This window comes from Syngnathus acus, chromosome 1 (genome assembly GCF_901709675.1).
Source record: "Syngnathus acus chromosome 1, fSynAcu1.2, whole genome shotgun sequence".
Taxonomy (NCBI): domain Eukaryota; kingdom Metazoa; phylum Chordata; class Actinopteri; order Syngnathiformes; family Syngnathidae; genus Syngnathus; species Syngnathus acus.
Window position 1 is genome coordinate 2651392 of NC_051087.1, and position 26660 is coordinate 2678051.

Consider the following 26660-nt stretch of genomic DNA (forward strand, 5'->3'; position numbering starts at 1 on the left):
TGAATTCACTTCATGATTCCTTAACTCCAACCTAAAAAAATGGAATACAATAATATCACAACAGTGAAAGTGACCAATGTATTCTTTTTCGTGCAGTGATGTTTTTCTACATTAACTTTGTCATGCTGATGCCTCTCAAAGGTTTATCAGGTCGACAATCGCATTCTCCCTGTCGGTTGCAGTTCAGGTTTTTCTTCGAATGACTCACAGGGCCTTTTGACTTACCCGAAGCTCATCGCCGTGACTTTCACGCCTGATTGCAAATCTCACTGCAACTGTGTCAGCCTAACACTTGAAAATGCAACACAACAAATATTTTTAACTTAATCGAAGTTAGCACAAAGGTTTGACGACTAAAAAGCAACCCTTCACTCCTCAGCTCTTGTGAACATATGCTAAGTGCTGCTTTCGATGTAACCGTCGCTTTTGTGGCGGCTTTTGTGTTCCCTTACAGCTTTCAGCGCCGCCTAAATCCTCCAACTGGCGAGCAGGAAGACGCAGGCACTCAGGCGGCTTCCGCCCAGATCCTCCATCCGCACACTCGTGTTTTCTCAGCTGTCATACTCCTCGAGAGCACTTGCGGAAAGGACCTCGGCTCAGCTCGACACGCATTGTGACGACTTGATGTTCAGGCTCTTCAGTTATGTGAGGAGATTTTCATTTCCTGTAGAAGTACTGTAGGAAATGAATGGCTCTCCATCCATCCATCCATCCATCCATCCTTCATCCATTCATCCATCCATCCATCCATCCATCCATCATCATCCATCCATCCTTCATCCATTCATCCATCCTTCATCCATCCTTCATCCATTCATCCATCCAAATCTTACATTTTTGAGCGATGGTTCCATTCAGGCCGGCTTGGTCGGCGGCCAGCCGAGCGGCGGGATGGCAACGAGATCGGTATGCGCTTCCTTTGCGGTGCCACCTGTGTGTCTTTTACCAAAGGGATTTGTACCTCCTCAATCACTGACACGGGCGGATTATGTGTACTTAGGTCAAAAAGCCAAAGGCAAGCCGCGTCTTGTGCGTGCCAGCAGTCAGTCAGCCACTCCGACAGGCGAGCGTATCATATGAGACAATTTTCCATCTGTACTCTTCTGTTTAATAAAACGCTTGTGTCGCTTCGTTAAGTGGTTCTCACTTTTTCTATCTATTATGACCAATTTTCAAAATGTTTAAAGTCTGCTTCATGTTCAATCCATAGTAAATAACGACCAGCTTCAGCCCACCCGAGTGTCCGTGTCGACTTTTTTTTACGTCCGTCAGCCACTGAGACAAGACGTTAATTGACTTGTGACCGAGGACCATTGAGTGTGCACCTTTGCCGTTACGGGACTTGGGCCGCGCCGCTACGCTCCTAAACTTGGAGCTTAGAGGCGCCGTCATGCGTGGAGAGGCACGGCCTGCACAATGGGCCTGGCGCTGGGTGCGCCCGTCTCCGGGATTAATGCAGGTGAAAGGATCCACAAGCAGACAGGTTCCACCAGCCTGCGTGGATCCTCTCTCGCTCAAAGCGACTTGTTTGTAGATTTGTAGAAAATATGTGGAGAGTTGCTTTGGAGGAAACAAGTGCTATTTCAGAAAAAAAAATCCTCATTGTTTTTGTGTGTTTGATTGTTTACCGTGTGCTACTTTATTAATACAAAAGAGGCATGGGGGGGAATGATTTAAATAAAATTGGGCGGACATTTTTCTCATATAAGGACCCCCTGATTGAACAGTAAGTCAGCCATTTTGTTTTGAAATGGAACTCCATGGGTCGCATTTGGACAAATTCTGACTGGGAAATTCAACCATGTCGAGATGTGATGTGCATTACAGTTCATTTAAGTGAACTGAATCTTTACAATCAGTTCTCTCAAAAGATTCGTTCAAACGAATCGTTCAGCATACGCACACACAGCACAGAGCAGGCAATAAAAAGTGCAGTGGGACACCATGGAAAAATATTTAACAGGGTTGAAAAGAACGGCGGAGAGAGACAGTTCATATGACTTCAACCAGTAGGTGTCGGTAATGCGCATTGAAGCTGGTGCCACCTCGTCGTAAAACAAAACGAAGAAGAAAATGACATAACTTCCCGATCTGTGAGTGAACGAGTGATTTGCATTTCGAGTTCATCGCGAGAACGGATCAGTGAGGGAACGAATCGTGACTCTCAGTGAACAGTGCACTCAGTGAAACACCACTTCTTTTATGCACGTTTTCTCCAAGCTAACGGCTAACCATATTTCAGGAAGGGATGCGCCGGCCGTTATGCAACAATATGTTTCTCTAAGGGTAATCTTGATTTTTCAACACTTTTTAAGTGACGTGTATGCATATTATATATAAATATTGTTATCTAATATATCTACTGCAATTTCACATTAGATTGCTGGTTTGAAATGTACTTTTATTATTATTTTATTATTTTAATAAACATTTATATAAAATCTTGTCTGGTGTTTTATTTATTGTTTTTATATTCTTTTATATTATTTTAACATTTGGTTTACTGCTTTATATGTTTTACGTTGTTATATGAGTTGGTGTCCCCTTAAATAACAAATGTCGGCATAACGGGTTTTTTCCAACCTTTTATTCAACACAAACACATTCGGTATATTAACGCCATCAACTACAACCCAACAAATACAAAATTAAAACATCAATGTCGACATAGTGGGCTGGACTGGGAGATTTTTTTCAGGCCAGGAGTCAGTAGCCTTACCCTCAAGTGTCTGTTCACCCCCACACTTAAATACATTGCACAAGGTCCAGCTCAGTGGCCGAGTAGTAGAGTGTCTACCCTGAGACTGGAAGATTGTGGTTTCAAAACCCTGGCCTGGCCAGTTGAGTGTATGCCTATTGTTGGGTCTTTACCTTTTTACAAGCAAAACGCATTTGTGCGCACACACATGCACACAATCATTCTTTGGGTTTTGTTGTGGGCGGTCACAGATATCACAGATATCTGAGAGAGAGAGAGTCAGAGAGAGAAAGAGAGTCAGAGAGAAAGAGAGTCAGAGAGCGAGAGAGATTGGAACGCGGCCCGAGAGTTAGGGTTTCAAAGTAGGGTTTAAAGCTAGAGGTAGGGCTTCAAAGTACCGTTTCATGCTAGGGTTAGGGCTTCAAAGTAGGCTTTCATACTAGGGTTAGGCTTTCAAAGTAGGATTTCATACTCGAGTTAGGCTTTGAAAGTGGGGTTTAAAGCACAGATGTCGGACTCCAGTCCTCTGGGCCGCGTTCCAACATGTTGTCCAAGATTCCCTCGTTAAGTGCACCTGCGTGAAAAGTTTTAGCTACTTTCACGTTCTGCAGGAGCTAAAACTTTTCACGCAGGTGCGCTTAACGAGGGACTCACACGGACACTCCATTAGGTACATCGCCATTTTCAAGTGTACCTAATAACAGGCCACTTTATTAGGGAAATATCATGGTCAAAGGTCACAGGTGTCAAGCTCTAGTCCTCAGGGCCGCATTCCAACATGTTTTCCAAGACTCCCTTGTTAAGTGCACCCTAATAAAGTGGCCTGTTATTAGGTACACTTGAAAATGGCGGTGTACCTAATGGAGTGTCCGTGTGATTCCCTCGTTAAGTGCACCTGCGTGAAAAGTTTTAGCTACTTTCACGTTCTGCAGGAGCTAAAACTTTTCACGCAGGTGCGCTTAACGAGGGACTCACACGGACACTCCATTAGGTACACTGCCATTTTCAAGTGTACCTAATAACAGACCACTTTATTAGGGAAATGTCATGGTCAAAGGTCGCAGGTGTCAAGCTCTAGTCCTCAGGGCCGCATTCCAACATGTTTTCCAAGACTCCCTTAAGTGCACCCTAATAAAGTGGCCTATTAGGTACACTTGAAAATGGCGGTGTACCTAATGGAGTGTCCGTGTGATTCCCTCGTTAAGCGCACCTGCGTGAAAAGTTTTAGCTACTTTCACGTTCTGCAGGAGCTAAAACTTTTCACGCAGGTGCGCTTAACGAGGGACTCACACGGACACTCCATTAGGTACACCGCCATTTTCAAGTGTACCTAATAACAGGCCACTTTATTAGGGAAATATTATGGTCAAAGGTCACAGGTGTTAAGCTCAAGTCCTCAGGGCCGCATTCCAACATGTTTTCCAAGACTCCCTTGTTAAGTGCACCCTAATAAAGTGGCCTGTTATTAGGTACACTTGAAAATGGCGGTGTAACTAATGGAGTGTCCGTGTGAGTCCCTCGTTAAGCGCACCTGCGTGAAAAGTTTTAGCTCCTGCAGAACGTGAAAGTAGCTAAAACTTTTCACGCAGGTGCGCTTAACGAGGGAATCACACGGACACTCCATTAGGTACACCGCCATTTTCAAGTGTACCTAATAACAGGCCACTTTATTAGGGAAATATCATGGTCAAAGGTCACAGGTGTAAAGCTCTAGTCCTCAGGGCCGCATTCCAACATGTTTTCCAAGACTCCCTTGTTAAGTGCACCCTAATAAAGTGGCCTATTATTAGGTACACTTGAAAATGGCGGTGTACCTAATGGAGTGTCCGTGTGATTCCCTCGTTAAGTGCACCTGCGTGAAAAGTTTTAGCTACTTTCACGTTCTGCAGGAGCTAAAACTTTTCACGCAGGTGCGCTTAACGAGGGACTCACACGGACACTCCATTAGGTACACCGCCATTTTCAAGTGTACCTAATAACAGGCCACTTTATTAGGGAAATATCATGGTCAAAGGTCACAGGTGTCAAGCTCTAGTCCTCAGGGCCGCATTCCAACATGTTTTCCAAGACTCCCTTGTTAAGTGCACCCTAATAAAGTGGCCTGTTATTAGGTACACTTGAAAATGGCGGTGTACCTAATGGAGTGTCCGTGTGATTCCCTCGTTAAGCGCACCTGCGTGAAAAGTTTTAGCTACTTTCACGTTCTGCAGGAGCTAAAACTTTTCACGCAGGTGCGCTTAACGAGGGACTCACACGGACACTCCATTAGGTACACCGCCATTTTCAAGTGTACCTAATAACAGGCCACTTTATTAGGGAAATATCATGGTCAAAGGTCACAGGTGTCAAGCTCTAGTCCTCAGGGCCGCATTCCAACATGTTTTCCAAGACTCCCTTGTTAAGTGCACCCTAATAAAGTGGCCTGTTATTAGGTACACTTGAAAATGGCGGTGTACCTAATGGAGTGTCCGTGTGATTCCCTCGTTAAGTGCACCTGCGTGAAAAGTTTTAGCTACTTTCACGTTCTGCAGGAGCTAAAACTTTTCACGCAGGTGCGCTTAACGAGGGACTCACACGGACACTCCATTAGGTACACCGCCATTTTCAAGTGTACCTAATAACAGGCCACTTTATTAGGGAAATATCATGGTCAAAGGTCACAGGTGTCAAGCTCTAGTCCTCAGGGCCGCATTCCAACATGTTTTCCAAGACTCCCTTGTTAAGTGCACCCTAATAAAGTGGCCTGTTATTAGGTACACTTGAAAATGGCGGTGTACCTAATGGAGTGTCCGTGTGATTCCCTCGTTAAGTGCACCTGCGTGAAAAGTTTTAGCTACTTTCACGTTCTGCAGGAGCTAAAACTTTTCACGCAGGTGCGCTTAACGAGGGACTCACACGGACACTCCATTAGGTACACCGCCATTTTCAAGTGTACCTAATAACAGGCCACTTTATTAGGGAAATATCATGGTCAAAGGTCACAGGTGTCAAGCTCTAGTCCTCAGGGCCGCATTCCAACATGTTTTCCAAGACTCCCTTGTTAAGTGCACCCTAATAAAGTGGCCTATTATTAGGTACACTTGAAAATGGCGGTGTACCTAATGGAGTGTCCGTGTGATTCCCTCGTTAAGTGCACCTGCGTGAAAAGTTTTAGCTACTTTCACGTTCTGCAGGAGCTAAAACTTTTCACGCAGGTGCGCTTAACGAGGGACTCACACGGACACTCCATTAGGTACACCGCCATTTTCAAGTGTACCTAATAACAGGCCACTTTATTAGGGAAATATCATGGTCAAAGGTCACAGGTGTCAAGCTCTAGTCCTCAGGGCCGCATTCCAACATGTTTTCCAAGACTCCCTTGTTAAGTGCACCCTAATTAAGTGGTCTGTTAGGGTTTCAAACTCGGGTTTAAAGCTAGGGTTTCATACCAGAGTTAGGCTTTCAAATTAGGGTTTAAAGCTAGGGGTAGGGCTTCAAAGTAGCGTTTCATGCTAGGGTTAGGGCTTCAAAGTAGGGTTTCATACTAGGGTTAGGGTTTCAAAGTAGAGTTTAAAACCAGGGTTAGTGTTTCAAAGTAGGATTTCCTACTCGAGTTAGACTTTCAAAGTAGGGTAAAAGTAAATTTCAAATCAGCAATCTAATGTGAAATTGCAGTAGATGTATTGGATAACAATATTTATTAATATTTATGAAATACACTTGTCAATAAACTTTGGAACACATTGGAACAAAAACAGATACATTTGAAATTTACAAGCTTGTTTATTGAATAAATCACATTTCCCAATAGACTACATTTTGCTGTTATTTCAAACTCAACATTTTGAGATGTCTCGGAATGCCACATGGAGGAAAATCTTTCCAATCACCATCCGGTGGTTGAGGATGCTCTTTTGCTGAACTTGACGTTGATGACGCTTTTACAGGTGGAGCTTTTGGTTGACCGCATGCTGGCATCTGTGAAAACAGAAAGGCTGGATCAGTTTATTTTTTAAAATCACTAACAATCATAACAGTTTCAAAGATGGATCGGTAAAGGTTCTGTATATTCCGCCCTTGCAATAGCTGTGTCATTATAATAATAATAATACATATAATATTATTGATAACATAATACCAAACAAGTTGTGAGTTCCAAATGTTCAATTTTTAAGTTGTTCCACACTGTTGATTAATTTATCATGAAAGTTAGCAAAACGAGGTTAGTTTGGTTAGCTTGCAGGACCTCACATGAGTGAGAGCCATCACCCAATAAATTTTACCTGCATGTCAGCGAACGTTTAAGTTGTTCCACACTATGTCGATTAATTCTCAGAAAGTTAGCAACACGAAATTACCTAGCACGACCTTCGCGGAGTGAGAGCGAGCGCTATCGCAAAATAAAGCTTACCTTTCGACCAAAACGCGGACTTCGTCGAACGATTCGTTTGAACGAATCTTTTGAGTAAACTGATTCTAAAGACTCAGTTCACTGAAAAGAACTGGAATGCACATCGGTTAGTAAACAGGAAATGCAAAATGACGACTCCTTCGTGAACGGGAAGTTACGTCATTTTCTTCTTCGTTTTGTTTTACGGCGAGGTGGCACCAGCTTCAATGCGCATTACTGACACCTACTGGTTGAAGTCATATGAACTGAAAAAAGAACGAATCACTTTAGGAAGTGATTTGTTCACTCTCGTTCACTGAAAAGATTCGGTCTTTTGAACGAATCATTCACTCACCAGCCAACACTATCGCGATGTCAACATGCAGATTCACTAGCATAAAAATGCACATGTTTATAAAGGCACACACACACGCGCACACGCACACACAGACTGCCACATAGCTGCCGGACCTGCCTTACTGGCTCGTTTGTCATCTGCCATCAGTGTGTGCGTGTGAGGGTATTAGCGGCCTGTGTCGGGTGTTGAGAGCCGGGCTTTTCTGCTGAATAGAGCAAGTATGTATCAACGCCGAAGCAAAACATGTAATGACACACACGCTGGCACACTCCCACCGCCAGCTGCTTCATGAGTGTGTGTGCGTGTGTTAACCCTCACATTTTTCTTTCCCCCCGCTTAGAGTTTAGCAACTTAACCAGGTTAGGTTACAGGAAAAAAAATATTGGACATGTGTGTTACACCTACTTTGAAAAGGGCTAGGGTTTCAAACTACGGTTAGGGTTTGGAAGTAGGGTTTCAAATTAGGGTTAGGAAGTTGGCTTTGGCCACCCACCAGGAGAGAAGCTCCTAGGAATGCTTTTAAACTCCAACGCGCACGCACACACTTTGTATGTGTGTCTCCAGTTTATTTATTATTTATATATATTTGCTTATATAAACTACAATACGTGAAATAGGTGGTTGGGTGGATAGAATGATGAGTAAATGATGCGCGGAAATAAATCCAAATCAATGTCTGTTGTCTCTAGAGGGCGCTCCAGCTCCACTCGTATTTATTTCTCTTGTGTCGTGACTCACACAGCGGGACATGTTTTTTTTATGGCCTGTTCTAATAATAAAGATTTTGTACAAAAAAAAAAAAGCATGGCAGCTAGCAGAAAAAAAGGAATTTAGCTGGAATTTTGCTGAATTTAGCAATTGGCCTCATGGACATCTGTCCACTACCACCAACCCAGGTCAGTACCCCAAACCAGCACATTTCTCTGTTTATTGGAATAAAGGACATTGACTTATCACATTGTCTTTACATCAAGCATACAGTCTCCAAATCCAAAGTGCAAGAATGAAGCAAAACCGAGGAAGAAAAAAAAAAAAAAACAGTCATGATGATGTGCAGCACACAGACTATCTCTTCGTTCCAGTTTTATATTACGGAGTATATAGTATATATTTACATCTATGTCATTATGTCAATACTTTGTCATGGTTACAAAAATAAGATTACGTGACTGTGGGTGAGCGACGACACACACATGCGCACGCGCACACACACGTACACAAATTAAACACGCGCACAGCTGTACAGTCCTCATTGAGGGCAAAAATACATTTTTTTTAAGTCAAAGAGAAAAAGAGGGAATTTAACCCTTATTAAAATGAAAAAACAATATACTTTTGTATAATCCCCCCTCCCTCCGGAAAAAGAGTAGACCAATCAGAATGCAGCTCGAGGGCATAGTGAGAAGTGTCTGTACGGCTGCCAAGCCTTAGCGGCATTTTTTTAATTGGACGTCAAGGTAAGTACTTTTTATTTTATTTTCTAGACCACCTTTGTCCAATTGCTATCCACTAAACATCAAGAGTAATTACACGCTTAAATATATCGGCGTGTTGAATCCTAACATTGTTTTAAATAGGGGTACATGTATTCAGATTTTTCACACATCGACTCTGTAACCAAACACAATGCTGCTCTGCTTCCGGCAAGCAGAATTTTGAACATGATAGATGGGCAAAAACTTTGAAAATTAAAACAACTATACATTTGCAACACTAGATATGCTTATAAAATAATCACTTTTTTTTTTCCAAGCACAACAATCCCCCCAAGAGTTTAAAAATAGTAGGTCAACTCTAAAGTCTGCAGTGCGAGTAAAAATATGACACAATGCGGTTTTTTTTACCATTTGACTGTAGTGTTTTTTTGACAAATTATTGAACCATTCAGTGCGTGTTATTATGGTAACCATGCCAACCACATCACAAAGGTTTTTCAAGGCATTGAGTCCTTAATGGGGAATGCTTGATCTACCGCTTACGTCTAATACACAAGCTACAAAGATGACATGAATGGATACCAAAGGGTTACTTGCTCACAATTGTCAACCCAGCGAAACCAAAAAAAAAAATATTAATGATATCTGGATGTATTGTAATGTGATTACGATTTTTTTAGAATATGATGGAAAATATATCGTAGCGCTAAAAAAAAAAATAAACTGAGATTTTGTATTGCAGTTGTCGTACATTACGTCAAAACCTAATGTTTGATAAATAAATTAACACATAAATAAACGAACATTATAATCACAGCTTTTGTTTGTAAGAAAATCACGTCATCACGTCACAAATCACCGGCTTGAATATGGCATGTCACAAATCAGATTTTCTAACGTTACGTCACAACTTTTCGTAAAGTCACACCATCACGAATCACTGATATGATTTGGAATTGCCCCCTCGCACAGGCAAAAATAAAATCAGGACAAATTGGCTCGGCCAAAATTGACTGTAGCGACATCACTGATTTAAAAATAGAACATTAGATTACATCAAAAATTTTATATTCCTAAAGTTTTGTCGTCACTTCAATCGCGAAAAAATAGCTATTTAACAAATGTTATTGTATGTCTTTTTTTTTTTTGGGGGGGGGGGGGCGAGTTAAAATAGTATCCTTACCGATTTACAAAAAACGTTTTCATTTCATACGGAGCGACCACATGTTACGGCATAACTTGCATCTTTCGGAAAATCAAGTGATCACTTATCACTGGCTCGGACGTGGAATTTCACATACATAGATACTGTTCCGCCCCACATGCAAAAATAAAAGAGATTGCAAATTTTCTTTTTTTGTTCGCTCATTTTGGTATCTGAACCCCCATTTTACACAACATGCTGAGACACTGCAGTCCCAAATCAAAAAGAAGTACAAACATAAAAACACAAACAAAGGGATTGCAAACCCAACTTTTTTTTTTTTAAAGCAATGGAAGATGTTGAATAGGTGCCAAACACCTTCTTTTGATCGATAACAAATATAATGCACACAATGTTTTATTTTTAAGAGAAAACTATCTACTGGGGCGGACGTTCACAAAGTACAGCAACGGACAAAGTGGGATGGTGGAGTGGAGGGTGAGGGGGGGGGGGTGACTACCACACGGATGCAGAGTTGAAACTATGCCGCAGGCCGCCTGGTGCTTTATTGTTGCATTAAGCAGTTTGCAGCAGGCTGGGTTGAATCGGGTCGTTTCGGGGAAGAGATGTTTTCATTTGTTGATTTCTTACGTGGCCGTGACTGCGTTACAGCGACGAGCAGCAGGTGGCGCTCTAGTGCGGCAGGGGCACCAGGATGTCCACGTAGTTGATGGGGAAGAAGCCCGAGTTGCCGTGCAGCATCCCCTCGTACCAGTTGTCGTCGATCTTGTTGGTCAAGGTGATGATGTCGCCCTCCTTGAAGCCTAGCTCGCCCTCGTTTTCTGGGTCGAAGTCGTAGAGGGCGCGGCAGCATGGCTGGTCCATGGGGGCTGTTGTTGGAAAAAGGAAAGTAAATGAGCCACAAAACATTGACAACCCCTGTGACCAGCAGGGCTCACCTGGGGATCGAGCTGACGGTGTGAAGAGAGGCAACAGGATACGATGCGAAGCCAAAGATAAAGACAAAGATTGAAAATGTTAGTCGGAAGGTTTTCACAATTCCAATTCGACACATGGTGGTTCTGGAAAGGTGCAGTTTGACATTTTGGTCATCAAAGGCGGAGCTTAACAAATCAATGAATGGAAATCAAAATATATAAATATATCTTTTAATGGAAACCTTTAAAAATGGGCATTTTCAATGATGATATAGTTTATATATTTTTAATATTGATAAAAACCTTTAAGAAATATTTTATGAAAATAAGAATGTCAAAAATAATGTTTCAAAGGCTTTTTTGAAATGAAAATGATTTTTTTTAATATTTATAAAAATCTTTCAGAAATATTTTATAAAAAGGAGAATGTCCAAAAAAATATTTTTCAAAGGCTTTTTTTGTGACTTTCACTGGCAGGGGTGTCAAACTCTTTTTTTTTCGCGGGCCGCATTGTAGTCATAGCTTCTTTTGGAGGGCCATTATGACTGTCAACCCAAATAAATGTATGAGCACCACATATTCTATACAGTAAAAGCTACAAAACAAACTGACAAATAACTCGTTTTCAAATCAGACGAGTAAAAACTGGTCAAATATTTAAAAAAAAAGATATTAAAAGTGAAGACAATTTGCAATTGTAGTAATGACATAAATTTGATGCACAATTTGTCTTCGCGGGCCACATAAAATGATGTGGCGGGCCGTATCTGGCCCCCGGGCCTTGAGTTTGACACCTGTGCTGTAGGGGCTCCCTGTGTGATTCCCTGAATGTCAAACTTTGAATAACTAAACCCAAAAAGAAAGAAGGAAGAAACAAAGGGGTTAGACAAGACATGCAAAGAAAAATCAGCGTAGACGAGGCTGCGCCCAAGAGGAACCTCCACTGTGTTCAAACGAAAACATTAACGGAAGAATCCAGCGGGTCGCTCGTGCTCACCTGGAGATCTTGCTGTGAAAGGGAAAGAAGAAGACAAGTGAGACCTCCAAAAAAAATGGATAACGGCAGAAGCAACCGTGGATGGATGGAGGGATGAGCGGAAAGAAGGAACGTCAATGAGCAAAAAAGAGTAAAGGCGCTTTCGGAACATAAAAAGTTGAAGCAAGGATGGAGGAGATGACGCGGAACCTTCTGCTTTGTCTCACCTGGAGACCTGGCTGCAAACGGCAAGCGAAGGAGAAAAAGGGAAGCAAAAGACAGAAAGTCAGTAGAAGTGGAGGTCAAGTGAAGCGGCAAGTGGACGCCGCTGCGTGTGACCTAGGAAGGCTCACCTGGTGACCTCGCTCCTGGATGAGTCAACAAAAAAAAGAAGGGGGGATAGATAAAAAAAAAAAAAAGAAAGGTTTATTTGGTGGGTAAGTAAAACACTGAGAAAGAAGCTCCTTGGGGGAATAGTCAACTGAGTCCACACAAATAGTTTTTGTGGTATCTATTTTGAGCCATTTTTTTCAAGTTTTGGTTGCGCACTCACCCGGAGAACGAGCGCCGTGGATGCCTCCGTTGTGGTTCTCGCTGACGGAAGAGAAGTCCAGAGTGGTGCGAGGCTTGTGGACGTACTCTTTGCGGGGCTTGTGAGAACAATCTTTTATCCTGCACAACCGACAACAAAAACTGGCTTTTAAAACATTTGACCAAAAAAACTCAAATTTGAACAATTTATTCAAATTTGGACGCACTGACCGTTCGTCGATTTTACCGGACAGCTGCGTGAGGATCTCGGCCGCCCGGGTGTGATACTCCACCTGAGCGTGGACGAGCGCCGACAGCTGACTCACCTGCTCGATCTGTCGAGGCAAAAAAAGTTTTTCAACGATTGGTGTCTCCAAATGTTGTGGCGATTTTGACGCCAAAAACGAACGTTCGATTTTGCGCTCCCTCAGTTTTGCCGGGCTCACGCTTACGTCGCTCTCCAGCAGGTTGAACATGCTGAGCTCGGCGATGTCCTTGGATTCGTCAAACTTCTCCAGCGCTTGCTTGAGCTCGTCTTCCGTCACTTTGCCCTGCCGCTTCTTCTTGTAGTCAAAGTCCAGACGCCGGCCCTGCATCTTCTTCAGGTGATGCTGCGAGACGCCACACGAACCGATCAGCCGAGTCCCTCGCCTGAGTTTCCGAGCAACCCACCTGGATCTCCTTGAGGTCTTTCTCGTGAAGGTTCTGCAGCGGGTCGATGAAGTTCTGCTTGACTTCCATGTCCAGGGCGTCTTTAACCTCGGCGAGTTCACGCATGCACTCGCCGGCGTCGATCAGAGCCGGGCCTGGAGGAAGGCGGGAACTTTCAATGTGTCATTATTTTCGTGTTAAAAAAGAAAAATGGCGTCAGCCACTCACCAAAATTGGACTCTTCGCCGAGCTCGCGACCGAAACGCTGCATGGACTCTCCCAAGATGGCTTCTGTCTGAGTGTAGCCGGGTCCCTTCTCCTGACCACGCATGCGAGACATGGAGTTCATCATGCTCATCTTGGCTCTGGTGGCTGACCAGTTCCCAAAAAACAACAACACACACATTCATTTTAGTGCATGAAATTTGAGGTCCTTCAAAAACGATCTTGAAGTAAAACTTTGAGACAAATGAGTGATGATTAAGATTTGAAACAACGCCAAGCTCATCTGTGCCTTGTCACCTGGGTTAGGCTGCAGGTACTCCGTCGTCTTGGTCATGATGTCCATGACTGCCCGGGTGGTTGCGTCCACCTTCTGTATACGCAAGAAATCACAATAAAATAAAAAAAATTAAAAATCACACTTGATGCTTGATGAAGTTTTGTCTCACCTTTTCCATTTCCATAAAGTCCTCATCGAGCTTCGTTCCCTCAGCTCCGCCCACTTTCTCACTCACTTTCTGCAAAAGAAACACACAACACGATTTAATTTCCCATCTATTACTTTAGTATGATTTTTTTTTTCTTCCATATGTGTTTAGGCATCAATGCATTTTGCACTGTCTGTTAGCAATAAGGTCTCGCTGTCAATCAATTGCTGCCTTGGAAACTGGAGCTGGATCTTGGCAAGTCGCCTGGAGGGGGCAGCGACGATCTGACACAATGAGGACACACTGCCAGCAGAGGATTGAATGAGATGGATGGTGACAAAAAGAATTCAGGTAACATTGCCATGAGCGACTGAAGAAGAAAAAAATGCATTTTACATCATTTAAATTATATATAAATTTAATTAATATTTAATTCATTTTTAATGAATACATTTAAATTGAATAAAAAAAATAATTAATACATTTAAATAATTTAAAACTTGAACACAATTCCCCAGTATACTGCTGACTACAAAAATGTAATAACATTCTATAAGTCCCTTAAAAGAAATGAGCATCGTTAATTTCATAAAGTGTATCTAATAAAGTGTCCGGGGGTGTATGATGATAAAAAAAAAAAAAAAGTGATTTGTGACAGTGACGGGTGGATGAATGTATGGCGGCAGGGAGGGAGGTTATGATGTTAAGCCTGTGACAGCAGTTTACGCAGCGTAAGACTTCCTGAGGATTTGTGTGCTCTGAGTCATTTCAGCAAAAGACACACACACACACTCACACACACACTCACACACTGGAGTCTACAGCCATTTGCACATCACGACTTCTCCTATCCGCCTAGGTTGCCGTGGAGACGGTTATCTTCACCGCGCCGGGCTGGTCAAGGTACACACGATAATAGCGACGTCTTGTCTTTATGCGAATGGAGGACTTGAGGGAAATACGTGCTTTGCCAATCAGCACTCCAGCTGCTGAATATCGCATTTGCATGGAGAGTGCACATATTTAACGCACGCTGGTTAGATAAGGGAGAAAAGGATATGTTAGCACATCAAGCACAAATAGGCCTGATTGAGACGGATCATAATTGTGGAGCAGGGCACAAAAGGCAAATTATGCCGTCTTCATGTTTGTAATCAATCAGGAATTGTGATGGGAACTCAGCAGTGGCTTTAGAAACGGTGTTTAAAAAAAGTATGAATTATTTAGGAGGAAAGTATGAAAAACATGCATTATAGAAAAATAATATTGAAATAAATGAGGCCTTTTCAAAAACACAAAGTTGAATGTGTAAACAATTAAGCAATTGAACAATTAATTTTTGAAAAACATTGTGTGAACTCAACATTTCAAGGTAACGAACTTAAATAAAATTTCAAATTGGGCAAAATAATTCATGTTTTGTTAATGTGAAAATTTAAAGTTGTCCCAATTTAAGTTTTGACCTTGCTTTAGAATTTTTGCTCACAAAACAGCTTAGGTTGGCATCATCAACTTCATCCTCCCAAAGTTCTGCGGCAAGGGAAAAGCTCCAGGCGTCACATCTTTTCTGCACCTGGCACCCACGCCAACCAATCAGACGGGATTAAATGCTCCAAATGTAGCCAGGATGCGCTGCAAGCAAGCGGGCGGCGACCTCACTGGCTCTCTCCACCCAGAATCATCAGCCAACGCTATTTTCCGCTCACTCATTCCAAAAGGAGACCAAGCAGCAGTGGCCCGAGGACACGTGACCCACTGATTAGATGGAGAATAATAATTAATAAAATAATTATTTTGCCTGATGATTAGAATTTTCTCCCACATTCCAACAACTCTATTTTCCAAATAATATTTTTTTAGTTTATGGGGTTTGCAGTAATTTTTTTTTTACAGTTTGGAAAACCCTCTTGTTTGATTTGGGTGTAATTCCACTCTCGTCCACTGGACGGCAGCAGTCTATTTTGTTTGACTGCACATTTGGCCTCTTTTTTGACCATACGGCAAGCTTTTTTGCCGCACCTATTTTAGCATTAGGGTGGCTCACATGGCTACCAATGTGAGTGCACTCCCCCTGGCCCCATCCACTGGCGCCCCTCCCCTTCCTGCTCAGAGCTTTAATCGGAGCCTCCCTGCCTTTAAATACACAGCCGGTGTGGAAGAGGCAGATTAAAAAAGACAGCAGTGATTAGCGAGGCTATTCCGGGGGACAGGTGACTGCAGGAAAAAAAACAGAGTCCTTTTCCACCCATCTTAAAATGCCTTCTAATGTAATCAACCGCCCTGATTGGACAATAGTTCCACAGAAGTGATCAAGTCGAGTTACCAAGAGAGAGAAGGCCTCCAAACGCAAGTGGACCAGAGGCGTAGCAATGAATCGACAACTAATCGATTATCAAATGAATTTACAACTATTATGACATTTGTTGTCCTCTGAAAATTTCAATGGGCACCCAAAATGACTTTGGCCGAGATATGTATCAACCAGGAAAATCTCCATTTGCCAGTGACCAAACGGCTAACCGCTAACAGCGGCTAACCGCCGATTCTTCAGAGAGCAAACATTTGTTCGCCGATTACGGTTTCATAGAACCAAGGGAAATCCTTTTGTCCTTTGTAAATCCCCAAGCCCAACGCCAACAGGCAGTCCGTTTTTAGGATGATGCTAATCCATCCCGACACCCAATCGGCAACCGGAGGGATGTTTCAACTGTACGCTCCGACCATTTTTCAAACATGTCAAATGAGTCACACTCGTTCCCATATGAATTCTTGGTCATGTTTACCTCTGTCAAGGTTTTAAGTGGCAACCGATACCACAAAATTCAATTTTGACAGCAGAAATGAGTGATTTTAACGGAAGGTCACCTTTAATCTCAAATCAACAAGACTACTTATTTTCCACGATGACATAAACGCTTCATCCCGTTGTCCACATGGACTGACCTTCGTGCTTCTAGTGCGTGTTTGTCACGTGACGCGAAAGCCTTCACTTATGTAACGACAGCCGTGAGAACGCCGCCTCAGAGCGAGCCCAGCGCGCTCACCGTCCCTGTGGCGCTCCGTCGGCGGGGGAGGCGACCAGCTGGCACCCTACGAGTGTATGTGTGCTCAACGATGATGATGATGGGGAAGAGCAAGCTCACACATGATCGAGTTTTTACTAAAGCACGGCCCTGATTTAATATTACAGTCACGCTTCCAAAAGATCCAAAGCACACAAGAAGTCGATGCCTGTGCCAAACGGGAGGACTAAAATAAAGCAAGAAAAACAGGCTGCCTGTGGACTCCCTAAGCGCATTCCACATTTAACAGAGTGTAGCCGCAACGACGGTGTTTGGTTTGCAAGAAGATTCATTATCACGCCTGATGAAGATGAATTGTGGGAGCTTCAAGAGAGCCACGCGATAATACGCCCCGAGGACATAAAGCAGCCGTGCGTTCATACTCGGATCAATAAAGACAAAAAAGAAAAACAAATTGTTCTTCACTGCAGACGTTCGATCGGAGCGCTTTGGCAAAATAATAAAGAGCAATGCCTCTTGGAGCTTGGTGACCTAATAAAAGGTCAAATATGAAACGCCTCTCTCGAGTGAAATTTTAAAGAGTGTTGGCTGTTCAGCATCTTAATGCGAAACGTCGACGTGTTGAAACAAACACGGAAAATGAAGAAAAGACGTGAACCTGGCACCAAACGACCGAGAGGCTTGTTCAACCTCACACTTGCACGGCACAATTACACTTGAGTGAGGATTGATGACTGCCTTCAAAGTGGACGCGTTTTAGGGCCATTAAACTCAACACGCATTCTGTCTATGACATGACAAAGTGGGCGCGGCCACGCGTGCCCGTTTCCCAAGATTAAGGCCGCGCAGATTCTCCGTCAATACGATGCAAAATCACCACACTAGGATTAATGACACAATAATCCTGGCGGAATCATCCAGTCTGCGGACTGCCGGGGAGGGGAGGAGGTCATGTTAGGCACGTGGCAGAACAAATGCCATCATCTTGTTTTTAAGCCTCCCCAAAAAAAAAAAAAGCACAAAAAACGTGAGGTTGTATTTTTTCTCTCGTCTACAAATCGAGGGTGGACATATTAAGGAATGGACCATCTGCAGCTCGACACGGCAAAGACAAAAACAGGACAAATTGCTTCACACTGAGGACAAGTCGCGGCAGCTGCCTGGCAGTGACGCATCTTCTTCTCCCCATCATCGCATTTCTCGATCGATCCCATTCAACCGTTTCCCTTTCCGTAGCAACTAACAAAAAAAACAACAACATAAAATGTCCTCAAATCAAAATTATTAATTAACCACAATGAAACTATCTACCGTATATCTATGCCAGCAACATATAGGCGTAACAATTAAATACTCTTCCACTCGCTGTCAGTCAGTCAGTAGAAAACGACACCAAGCCACACGGCAAGCTTAAGTTCCCGACCTCTACTTGACCGACTGTTAAAAGTTCAACCATGCCAATATGCACCTGCAAGGTCTCCGAGGCTGTAACTCGCACGTACTACGTCGTGACATATGCCCCTATAAAATCGTGCCCTTCAGTGAATGAACTCAGCCTATCAACAAGACAGAATGAGGCTTGAAGAAAGTGTCAAGGCGGCGTTCATTTAATTAAGTAACAATGGCGCCGCTGACCTCAGGGGGATTAATGACCATCCTCGGGGTCCTTAATGACGCACTGAAACCTCAAAAGCCCTCTGAGGTCCTCCATCGACAAAAACATTTTTTTTTTACATTCTATGTTGTTGTTAGATCAAGAGTTGTGTTTGACCAGCGTCTTTCCATTTCTGTTAATGATCAAAACAAAGTGGAAGCCAAGAATGCCTCAAGCATCAATTCACTCCTCTCTGCAGAAATGGATGCCCCGGAATGTTCCATGCACTGAATAAAACATCAGCCGTGGCCCGCATACTGATGCTGAGAGACGAGAGGGAGGACGGCAGAGAAAGGCGCATCTTCGCTTCAGCTTCACTCTGCGAAAAGAAAACGCCTCATTTCATTTCGACTTCAAAAATGAAGCGATGAAGTGTGCGTACCGGCACTGCCGTTGCGACCGGCTAAAAATAGGTCGGTGACAGACAGTGTCCGTCTGCTGTTAACCTCCCGGGAACAAATAATGCGCCAGGGAACGACCTTGCACGTGGGGCTTTTGGAATCATTTCGACGCAAAAGTTAAGGAAGTCTCACACACAGGAAACACAAGAAGTCGGCCATTTTGCTTTGAAATGGCTAAAATAGTCTTTCAAAAACGGACTCGTCCGAAAAAATTGTGAATCATTTTTGAATATTCCCCTTCTGAAGACTGTTTTGCTTAGCAACAAGAACATTGGTAGGCATGTCAGTAGTCTCAAGAGTCTAGACCAGAAAACAAAGAGGTCAAAGTCTGTCATTTTGTTTTGAAGCCTTCATGGCGGTCCTCCTGAAAAGACCGACTCGTCTATGAGAAGTAGTCACAATTTCCAGTTTTGAGAAGGACACTTTCAAAAAGGTTAGGCAAGTCTATATTGAGTACACCTTATGTTTTTTGTCCTTCAAGTAGAGCAGCACGACTGTACTCAGAAGAACGGCGCCTGGAAGTGCTGCAGTATTGATCGGTTAGCAGAAACAGTAGCGCTGTGTGTAAACAAGGCTTTAAATCAAAAGCCTGAGTGCGATGTAACTCTGCAGGAAAAAAAAAAGTCCCCAAAAACAATTTCGGTCAAATGAAGACTTCACAGAAGAGGAGCAAGAAAAGTGGTGGAGGTGCCGGAGATGAACCGAAGCCATCTCGTCATCATGTGACAGACAACAAGCTGGGTGTGTGCTTGAGAAAGCGAGAGAGCATTAGCGTGACGAGGCTTTGTCCTCTGACATGTGAGAACTGCAGACATGATTAACTCGATCATTTAGTACATGACCACAATAAAAGCACTTTGGATGAAGATCGTACAAGAAAGTGTCACCACGGGTTCATCATTATGTTATCAATTAGCATTCACTCTTTGCGTGACGTTTCGTTTGACAGTAACCTGAAAAAGACCAAATATCGGATGATATCAATGCCAAGCCGATTAATCGGTTTCACGTCTGACGTATAATGTGAAGCTTCAGTATCACAGTAGGATTTAACTCGCTGGCTTCTCGGGATCCCGCCCCCCCCCCCCATCCTTGGGAAACGCCCCCCTGCGCCGCTCCCCACAATCCTCCCCCATCTGCTATCTCCCAGCCGGATGGACTTTCCGTTGTACTGCAGTGCTCCTCGCCGAGCATCCAGGCGGCATGACTCACCCACTCGCAATCTGCTCCCCCTCGAGCACTCCCCCCTATACCTGTGTCTTACTATTCCTGCACTTACACACACATCCTGCCAAACAATCACTCTTAATGGATGAACGGAAGGCTGCAAGCAATGCCATCATTCACAACAACTTTGGAGGCGCGCACACACACACACAAGCAATGACAATGAGCTTGTATGTATGCTGCTTGCACACACAAGAATCAGATGAGGAGGAAAAACTGCAGCTCCACGCAAAAAAAAAAACATCAGAGGGAACTGAGGCGTTCTAGGAGAGGAACGTCTGCTCTGAGGCAAAGTTGGGGTGCATAGCAAAATCTTTCACACACACTTTTCTCAGCTTCTACTTGTGTTAAATTCATTAGCTTGACTGCAGTTTTCTCTCCCTTCGCACTCCCGCGCTTCTTTTGCAAAATGGCCGCGGCGTCCTTGAGTCCCCGAGAGAGACGTCGTGACACCGCCGTGATCGCAAAAACAAACGTGGTGAACGCGCGCCTCGCTTAAGACCTTTAGCGTGACTTGACGTAAAGCTACCAAGCTAGTTAGCGACTAGCAGACGTGCAGCGCTAAGGTCACTGCAGCATTTCTGGGACCGGCCATCTGTTCCCCAACAGGCGTAAGCCAGTTTCTGTTAGTTTGATTTCAAGTGGAAGTGCCAAACAACTTGAATGAGAATCAATGCCTTTTACATCAGTTGGATAAAGCAGCCTGGCTTCTTTGGGGCCTTTACATTGGATTAGCTGACATAAATGAAGCGTTGCTATTAATCAATTATCACGATTAGCAGGACCTAAAAGGCTGTTTGAAGTCAAATGACATTCTCTGGCAATGGAGTAATGTGCCATTAGTGCAGATATGCATCTGATCGATGTTTTATCACATTCGTGTCTCCTGTGTGTGTGTAGTCTGAATATGTCTGGGTCATGGCAGGGGAGCAGAGAGTTGGTGGGGGTCTTTTGTCTAAATGGGGTTAGTTGGACAAGTCTATGGGTCGATGACAGCTCGCTAGCTAGCCTGACCAGCTAGCAAGCAAGATAGCTCGTTTGCTGTATGGATGGATAGCTAGCTAGTTTTCTCCATCATTGATTTGACCTATAAACTGTACAACTCATTTGAGGAACAAATTAGAAAAGGGAAGCAAAATCAAACAATCAAGTTGACGTAGTTGCAGAAGTGTGCACACCCTAAAAAACTAGGAATGGGGCTGTGTTGGCAGAATTCACCAATCACATTTAGAGGGGACCTGCGGGGAACACCTGTTAACATTTAAATCTAATTCCACCTTCCTCCAAAATTACATTTCTGTCGAATTATTTCTGTAGAATTATTGAATAAAGATTTCATATGGCAAATGTGTGACAGGGAGTAAGAAAGTAAAAAGCCGAAACACAGTGCTTCGTAGAATTATAGCCTCACACACTATCTTACACACACACACACAAACACACGAGTCCTTGAGAAATGCAGCCAACAGGCGACAATAAAACAATGGCACTCCGACAACTTGATCTTGGTCCAGTGCGGCAAAATGAGCTAATGATTAACAAACTCCCGGACAAGAGCAGCTTTTCTCTCTCTTTTCTATTTAACGCTTCTGCTAATGATGTTTTAAGTGTTATTTGCTTCACGTCACCTCTTCAAGCATCTCGCTGGCGCATAAACAACTCACAAGCAGACTAGGGTGCCAACAAGATGTTAATTGAGAAAACTAAGCTTTGACCTCATACAAATCTTGTAACAACAATGTGATCTGACTGAATTCCAAAGCAGACTTACAATTTTGCATAGTTATCAAAATACAAATAAATTCAATCAACCCTCTAAATTCTCTCGACAACAAATGGCGGAGTTCCAAATTCCAAAAGTCTGACACGTCATGATGTCATCACAAGAAAGCGGTTGTATAACGATGTGGAATCGAACGAGCGCGGTGACGCATTCCGATGGTGAGTGAAGGGAAGGCGGGCGCCGTCCATGACTCAGCCGGGCTACTGGTGACCTGCACGAGCCTATCGGAGGCCTTTTTTGGATGTGCTGTCACCGGCACGCTGATTCACTGCTCGCAACTGACAACGATTTTACTGATATTTTCTGTTAGCGTGGATGACCCGGACTGTCAAGACACATACGAGATACTCGATAACCTTCGGTCAGGACAGACGAGAGACGATCTCGCTTGCAGTGAATTCAAATGTTTTTGTTTTTTTTAAAACATTTTAAAAAAAATCAATAGGTGTGACTCTGACACTTTTTCTCATATACCTTGTTATTTTATGAGTTATGATTGCTAGATGTTGGCAGCGAATTTAATAACAAGAAGCAGTTTGATAGATTCTGATCAATTCTTCAAAATAGAACCCCAATGTGCTTGCTTCAAGCAGTTTGTTGCCAACATCAAACTTAAACAAAATACACATTGTGTATTTAACCAAACCACATTAACTTTGTTTTACGATCCACTAGCTCAATGCTAAGACACAAACCAAAACACCATAGATAGGCTAACAAACCAAACATCTACATTATTGTAGCAAGCACCGGGTAAATGAACACAAAAGGTGCAGCAACACATGCTGTCAGACAATATAATGATACTCACACTTTTATCCTTGACTACAAATGACTAATTATATAGCAACATAGTCTACCTGTCCGTAGTATCCTGCCCCTAGTGGCCAAGGTGCACACACCAGAAGCAGGCCAGTTGAATTAAAGGAGGACAGAATGTTATAAAAACAGTTTCATTATTTACGTTCCTTTTATGGTTACTACTGTATGTAACGTTATTTCTATGTAGGTGAGACACGCCTAGTTCCCCTTTATCCAACAATGTTTTATTTCAATACAATGCTACTTTTCTTTTGGGGCAACTGTATAAATATGGGGGGGTGTACCTAATGAAGTGTCCGCCTGCTAATGCTTAGAGGGCGCTCAGGTCATGGCGTGCTGCAACTGAGAGGAGGATTTCCGGCCAGTCGCACTTAACGATTGCATAACACCCACATCGTGAAGTGTGCGCGCACGTGCAGCAAAATAATACGAATACGAATGATGCTAAAGAAAATACATTCCTTCGGCTGCTATTACGCGCCAAGCCCACGTCACGTGACGCAGAATGTCATCTGAAGGGTAGGATGGAAGGCTGTTATGCGGTGCAAAGACTGGAATTCCGATTCAATAAAAGCTTTGAGGTGAGCTGCTGCAGCAACCAGCAGAGCCTCCACCCAATACAATTTAAAATAACAAGAATGACCAAAAAACACGACATTCTGCAAGACGTTCTCACTTACCTGAGTGGCTTTGTGGAATTGCTTCTTGAGGCCCGCTACAGACATGCTTGCAGACTGCAGAGACGGCTCAGGATTCAAAGAATGGCTGGAATTATTAATACAGATGATTATGCACAGCGGGGTTGGAGAACGTCGTGGCTGCCGCACGCTATCCTTGCTACGTCTTCACTTTGCTGGGGTCTCTCTGGGCTCTCCTCGGAAAGCCGATTGGACACAAATGGAGCAGATGACCAGGCGCTGGCTTGGTGACGTCGTGACAGTAACTCCGCCCCCTCCTAACAGGACTCCCGCAAAGAATCAGTAGGCAGAGACGTGTCTCATTTTAAACAGTTATTGAGCCTAACAAAACGTTTATATAATTTCTTGGTATATTTAGTGATAACATTAATTAGTTGATTCTTAATGGTAGGATAATTAGATGAAGATGGTGGTTTGAACAGCTAATCTCCTGGTTTTAAATCCCCGATTAACACATACATACTACAAGTCACGTGACGTGAGTTAAATGGGGTTGAAGGGAGAGAAGGGCGGGGGGACGACTTCCGGTGTGCCTCTGTTGCGGACTGATAGCAATAAAAAAAACAAAAAAACAAATTTCTACATGTGCATTTAATTCTCAGTCATGAGTGGCCTTTGACTACATATTTAATTATTTATACAGTAATGTTTACGCAGTCTGTGTGTCCTGAGAGCATTTGTACTTATGTGCTGGTTTTGAACGAGGCAGCCTCGTCTAGTGTGCAAGCAGCGCCATCTTGTGGAAAATGAGAGACCGTGCAAGCAAAAAATAAAAAAATAAAATAAATGACGCTCGTGAATGGTAGCTTCTTCCCAGCTGGAAATTCAATATTTCAATGTTCAACTACAGGGACACTTACTATTTAGTTTGAAAATGGTTAGATTTGTGAGCATTTGGACTGGATAGTAATACTCAGAAGGCAGTGATATAAAAACACCAATGTTACACTCCACCAAGTGATTTGCTGCCATCTGGTGCTGAAAAAACGGCACAGCAAGAATAATGCAATTATACAAAACCAATGAAGCACAAATAAGTGCTTCAACGCGAGATTGCATTGAATTAAGCAAACAGGGAAGACGGGGCCTGAGGCCAATAGAGAAAGGGAGGAGGCTAGAAAGTGTTAATAAAACAGGAGACTGTCTCAATCATTAGCTAACTTTCAAATCCTTAATGACTCACTACAAAGCAGTAAAGGAATCAATGACCGAAGATAATGATAAAGTGTCTTGATCACATAATATAAAACCATAATTGTCTGGGGAGATATCCAGAAAATAGCGCATCAAATTAGAAAACCACTGAATCAAACCGAATGGTCGCAACGTGCTTGTGTATATATCCAGCACTGCTTGTATTTTTAAAGCACAGTCCCGACTACAACATGGCCGCCCGTTCAAAGATGCTAATGTACCTGCATTCCGCTCTAATTGGTCCCAGTGATGCTGGCCTGCTCCACCTGTGCTCAGGGGTGACGGCGAGGTGGGCTTGGGGGCCTGCAGTGCAGCGCTGCCTACCAGGCGTTCACATTATGCATACAAACACGTCTTTGTTGTCGGCCACTGGAAGAGAAAGCAGAGAGAGAACGAGAATAAGAAAAAATAAAGAAGCAAGGGTGTGTGACTTGCTTGATTTGAGTAGTGAGATCACTTGAGGTGGGCTACTCTTTCATGGGTGTTACGAACAATGCTCCACACACTTCAGAGTCTTCAGATGGCATGAACTTGGAGAAAATTCACCAAGCTGGAGGATGCCAGAAAAACTAAAAGGTTGTCACCAAATTCAACTTTGTAGGGCATAGAAGGGCTAATATTAGCGCCGTATTGATAAGACCAGACGAGAGTTGCGACGTCTCATCAGAGCATTACAATTGGCACGCCCTGCTGAAATATGTTTGGCTGCGGCATGAAGACACGATTGGCTAGACTTTGCTTTTGTAATAATGCCAAAATAAACAGATCTGTCTGTGTCATACTGCCACCAGGTGGTGGAAGACAGGCACACCAGAACCAGCGGCACAAAGGGCATGCAACGTGACAAAAATGGTTTTAATTCTTTTGAATTATGTCGTTGCCATCTGTTTTTAAGGTACAATATTAGGTTGCCCCCCCTCCATCAAACAACAAGAACGTTCCGGTTTCACAATTAGTCGTTTGTAGAGGAGCCTCTCTGGTGACTGCTTCGCTGACACACTTGTCTCCGCTGCCAACGTCCCACTTTGATATGGGCCGCCGCAGACGTTTGGCACCCGCTTTGCAGATAACAAGCGAACGCGGCCGGGACAAGCAGCCAAACGCATTTTTGACACATGTATAATGCAGCGTGTTTACTCCTTTTGCATTGTAACCTCCATGCTAGCACCACAAGGGAACGCACAGTCCTTATCAAAAGATGGAAGGAAGTCTTATCATCTCGCCTTCCTCATAATATCCACTTTTTTCACCTTCCCGTCACCCTTTACGCATTCCCAATCATGTCCGCAATGTTACTTAAAAGGCCGGAGAACCGTATGAGATCAAAAATACTCAGTAGTTGCTTTCTGTAGGCGTAAAAATCCGGATTACAGAGGATATTAGAAATTTAGATGTGCTGAAAAACGTCCTGTTTGCTTTCTTTCAAATTTACAGCATCTCAATTGGATAGTGTGCCGCCATCTTATTTCTTGTGTCTGGTGTCCAGGCCGTCCTTTTATGGCAGCTCCCCGTGGACAGCCAGCTAAGCCTGGCCCCATGGCGGCCGTCTCTCTAAAGCCTCAGTCTGAGCTCCCGGGGAGGATGGGAAAAAAGGCGAGCGAAGGAGCGCTTGACCCGCACGCTAATCCACCTCCTCTTACAGTTGCCGTCCTCGACATCACCTTCGAGACGAGCAACTTTGCTCTGAGACTAACACAAGCCTCATGTGTCGATGTGACGGCACAGGGATTGTGGAAGAATTTTTTTTTTTTTTACGCTACACTTTTTGATGTTATTTTTTTGGGGGTCTGGGGCAAATTATTGATATTTCAAGGGGGACTTGACCTTGATGGTCTCCTACAGAGAGAGACCTTAGAAAGTTGGGAGAAAGTAAAAAAAAAAAAAAGAGACATGGGAATAAGAGGGGAAATGACACAGAGTTGACTGTGCTGGAATGAATAAACAGGCAAGAGAGTCTGCATTTGGAAGAAGCGATCAAAGTCGCTCCCAGCGGACGCCTCGCTCTTAATGAGAGCAGAACAAGGAAAGACAAGTGGAAGACGAGGAGAATGAAATGTGGGGAAGAAAAGGAATGGCACACCATTCCGACACTCCGACAAAAAAAAAA

At 43.4% G+C, this 26660-nt stretch overlaps 2 protein-coding genes and 1 long non-coding RNA gene across 7 annotated transcripts in view; all 3 read right to left on the reverse strand.

The window, feature by feature from the left end:
* Nucleotides 1–6440: 6440 nt before the first annotated feature.
* Nucleotides 6441–7193, reverse strand: LOC119132862. Its single transcript, XR_005099967.1, has 2 exons — nt 7089–7193; nt 6441–6655 (listed from the first exon to the last, which is right to left on the reverse strand). It is a non-coding gene; the product is annotated as an uncharacterized LOC119132862 (long non-coding RNA).
* A 1142-nt stretch (nt 7194–8335) lies between these two features.
* On the reverse strand, nt 8336–23524 carry sh3gl2a (SH3 domain containing GRB2 like 2a, endophilin A1). 4 transcript variants are annotated; one of them, XM_037264106.1, is made up of 12 exons: nt 23342–23524; nt 13773–13841; nt 13624–13696; nt 13330–13473; nt 13123–13256; nt 12903–13061; nt 12682–12785; nt 12473–12591; nt 12273–12287; nt 12147–12158; nt 10965–10976; nt 8340–10895 (listed from the first exon to the last, which is right to left on the reverse strand). In XM_037264106.1, exons 1-12 carry the CDS (start codon nt 23384–23386, stop codon nt 10699–10701), a joined length of 1083 nt encoding a protein of 360 aa, XP_037120001.1. In that variant the 5' UTR covers nt 23387–23524; the 3' UTR covers nt 8340–10698. The 4 variants fall into 4 exon arrangements, with proteins under 4 accessions (XP_037120080.1, XP_037120152.1, XP_037120197.1 ...); XM_037264185.1 differs by lacking the exon at nt 12273–12287 and having other exon boundaries at nt 8336–10895; nt 23342–23386; XM_037264257.1 differs by lacking the exons at nt 12147–12158; nt 12273–12287 and having other exon boundaries at nt 8336–10895; nt 23342–23386.
* The window catches only part of cntln (centlein, centrosomal protein), a 58323-nt gene continuing 55167 nt past the window's right edge, over nt 23505–26660 (reverse strand). The window contains exons 26-27 of one of the 2 annotated variants that reach the window (XR_005098369.1): nt 24775–24922; nt 23505–23628 (exon numbers count right to left, since the gene is read on the reverse strand). Coding sequence is in view for 1 of the 2 variants with exons in the window: in XM_037255358.1 (XP_037111253.1) it covers nt 24890–24922 (33 nt within the window). In the remaining variant the exon portion in view is untranslated. Of the gene's footprint in view, nt 23629–24158; nt 24923–26660 lie in introns of those variants that run through there. The other variant, XM_037255358.1, reaches the window with a different exon arrangement.

Bases quoted from the DNA above. Each gene is read 5' to 3' on its own strand.
- sh3gl2a (XM_037264106.1), bottom strand. From the start codon at position 23,386: ATGTCTGTAGCGGGCCTCAAGAAGCAATTCCACAAAGCCACTCAG. The intron at 13,474-13,623 runs GTGACAAGGCAC...GGAACTGGTCAG, and splicing joins GTACCTGCAGCCTAACCCAG to CCACCAGAGCCAAGATGAGC. The intron at 12,786-12,902 runs GTAAGCGTGAGC...TTGCCTCGACAG, and splicing joins TCAACCTGCTGGAGAGCGAC to ATCGAGCAGGTGAGTCAGCT.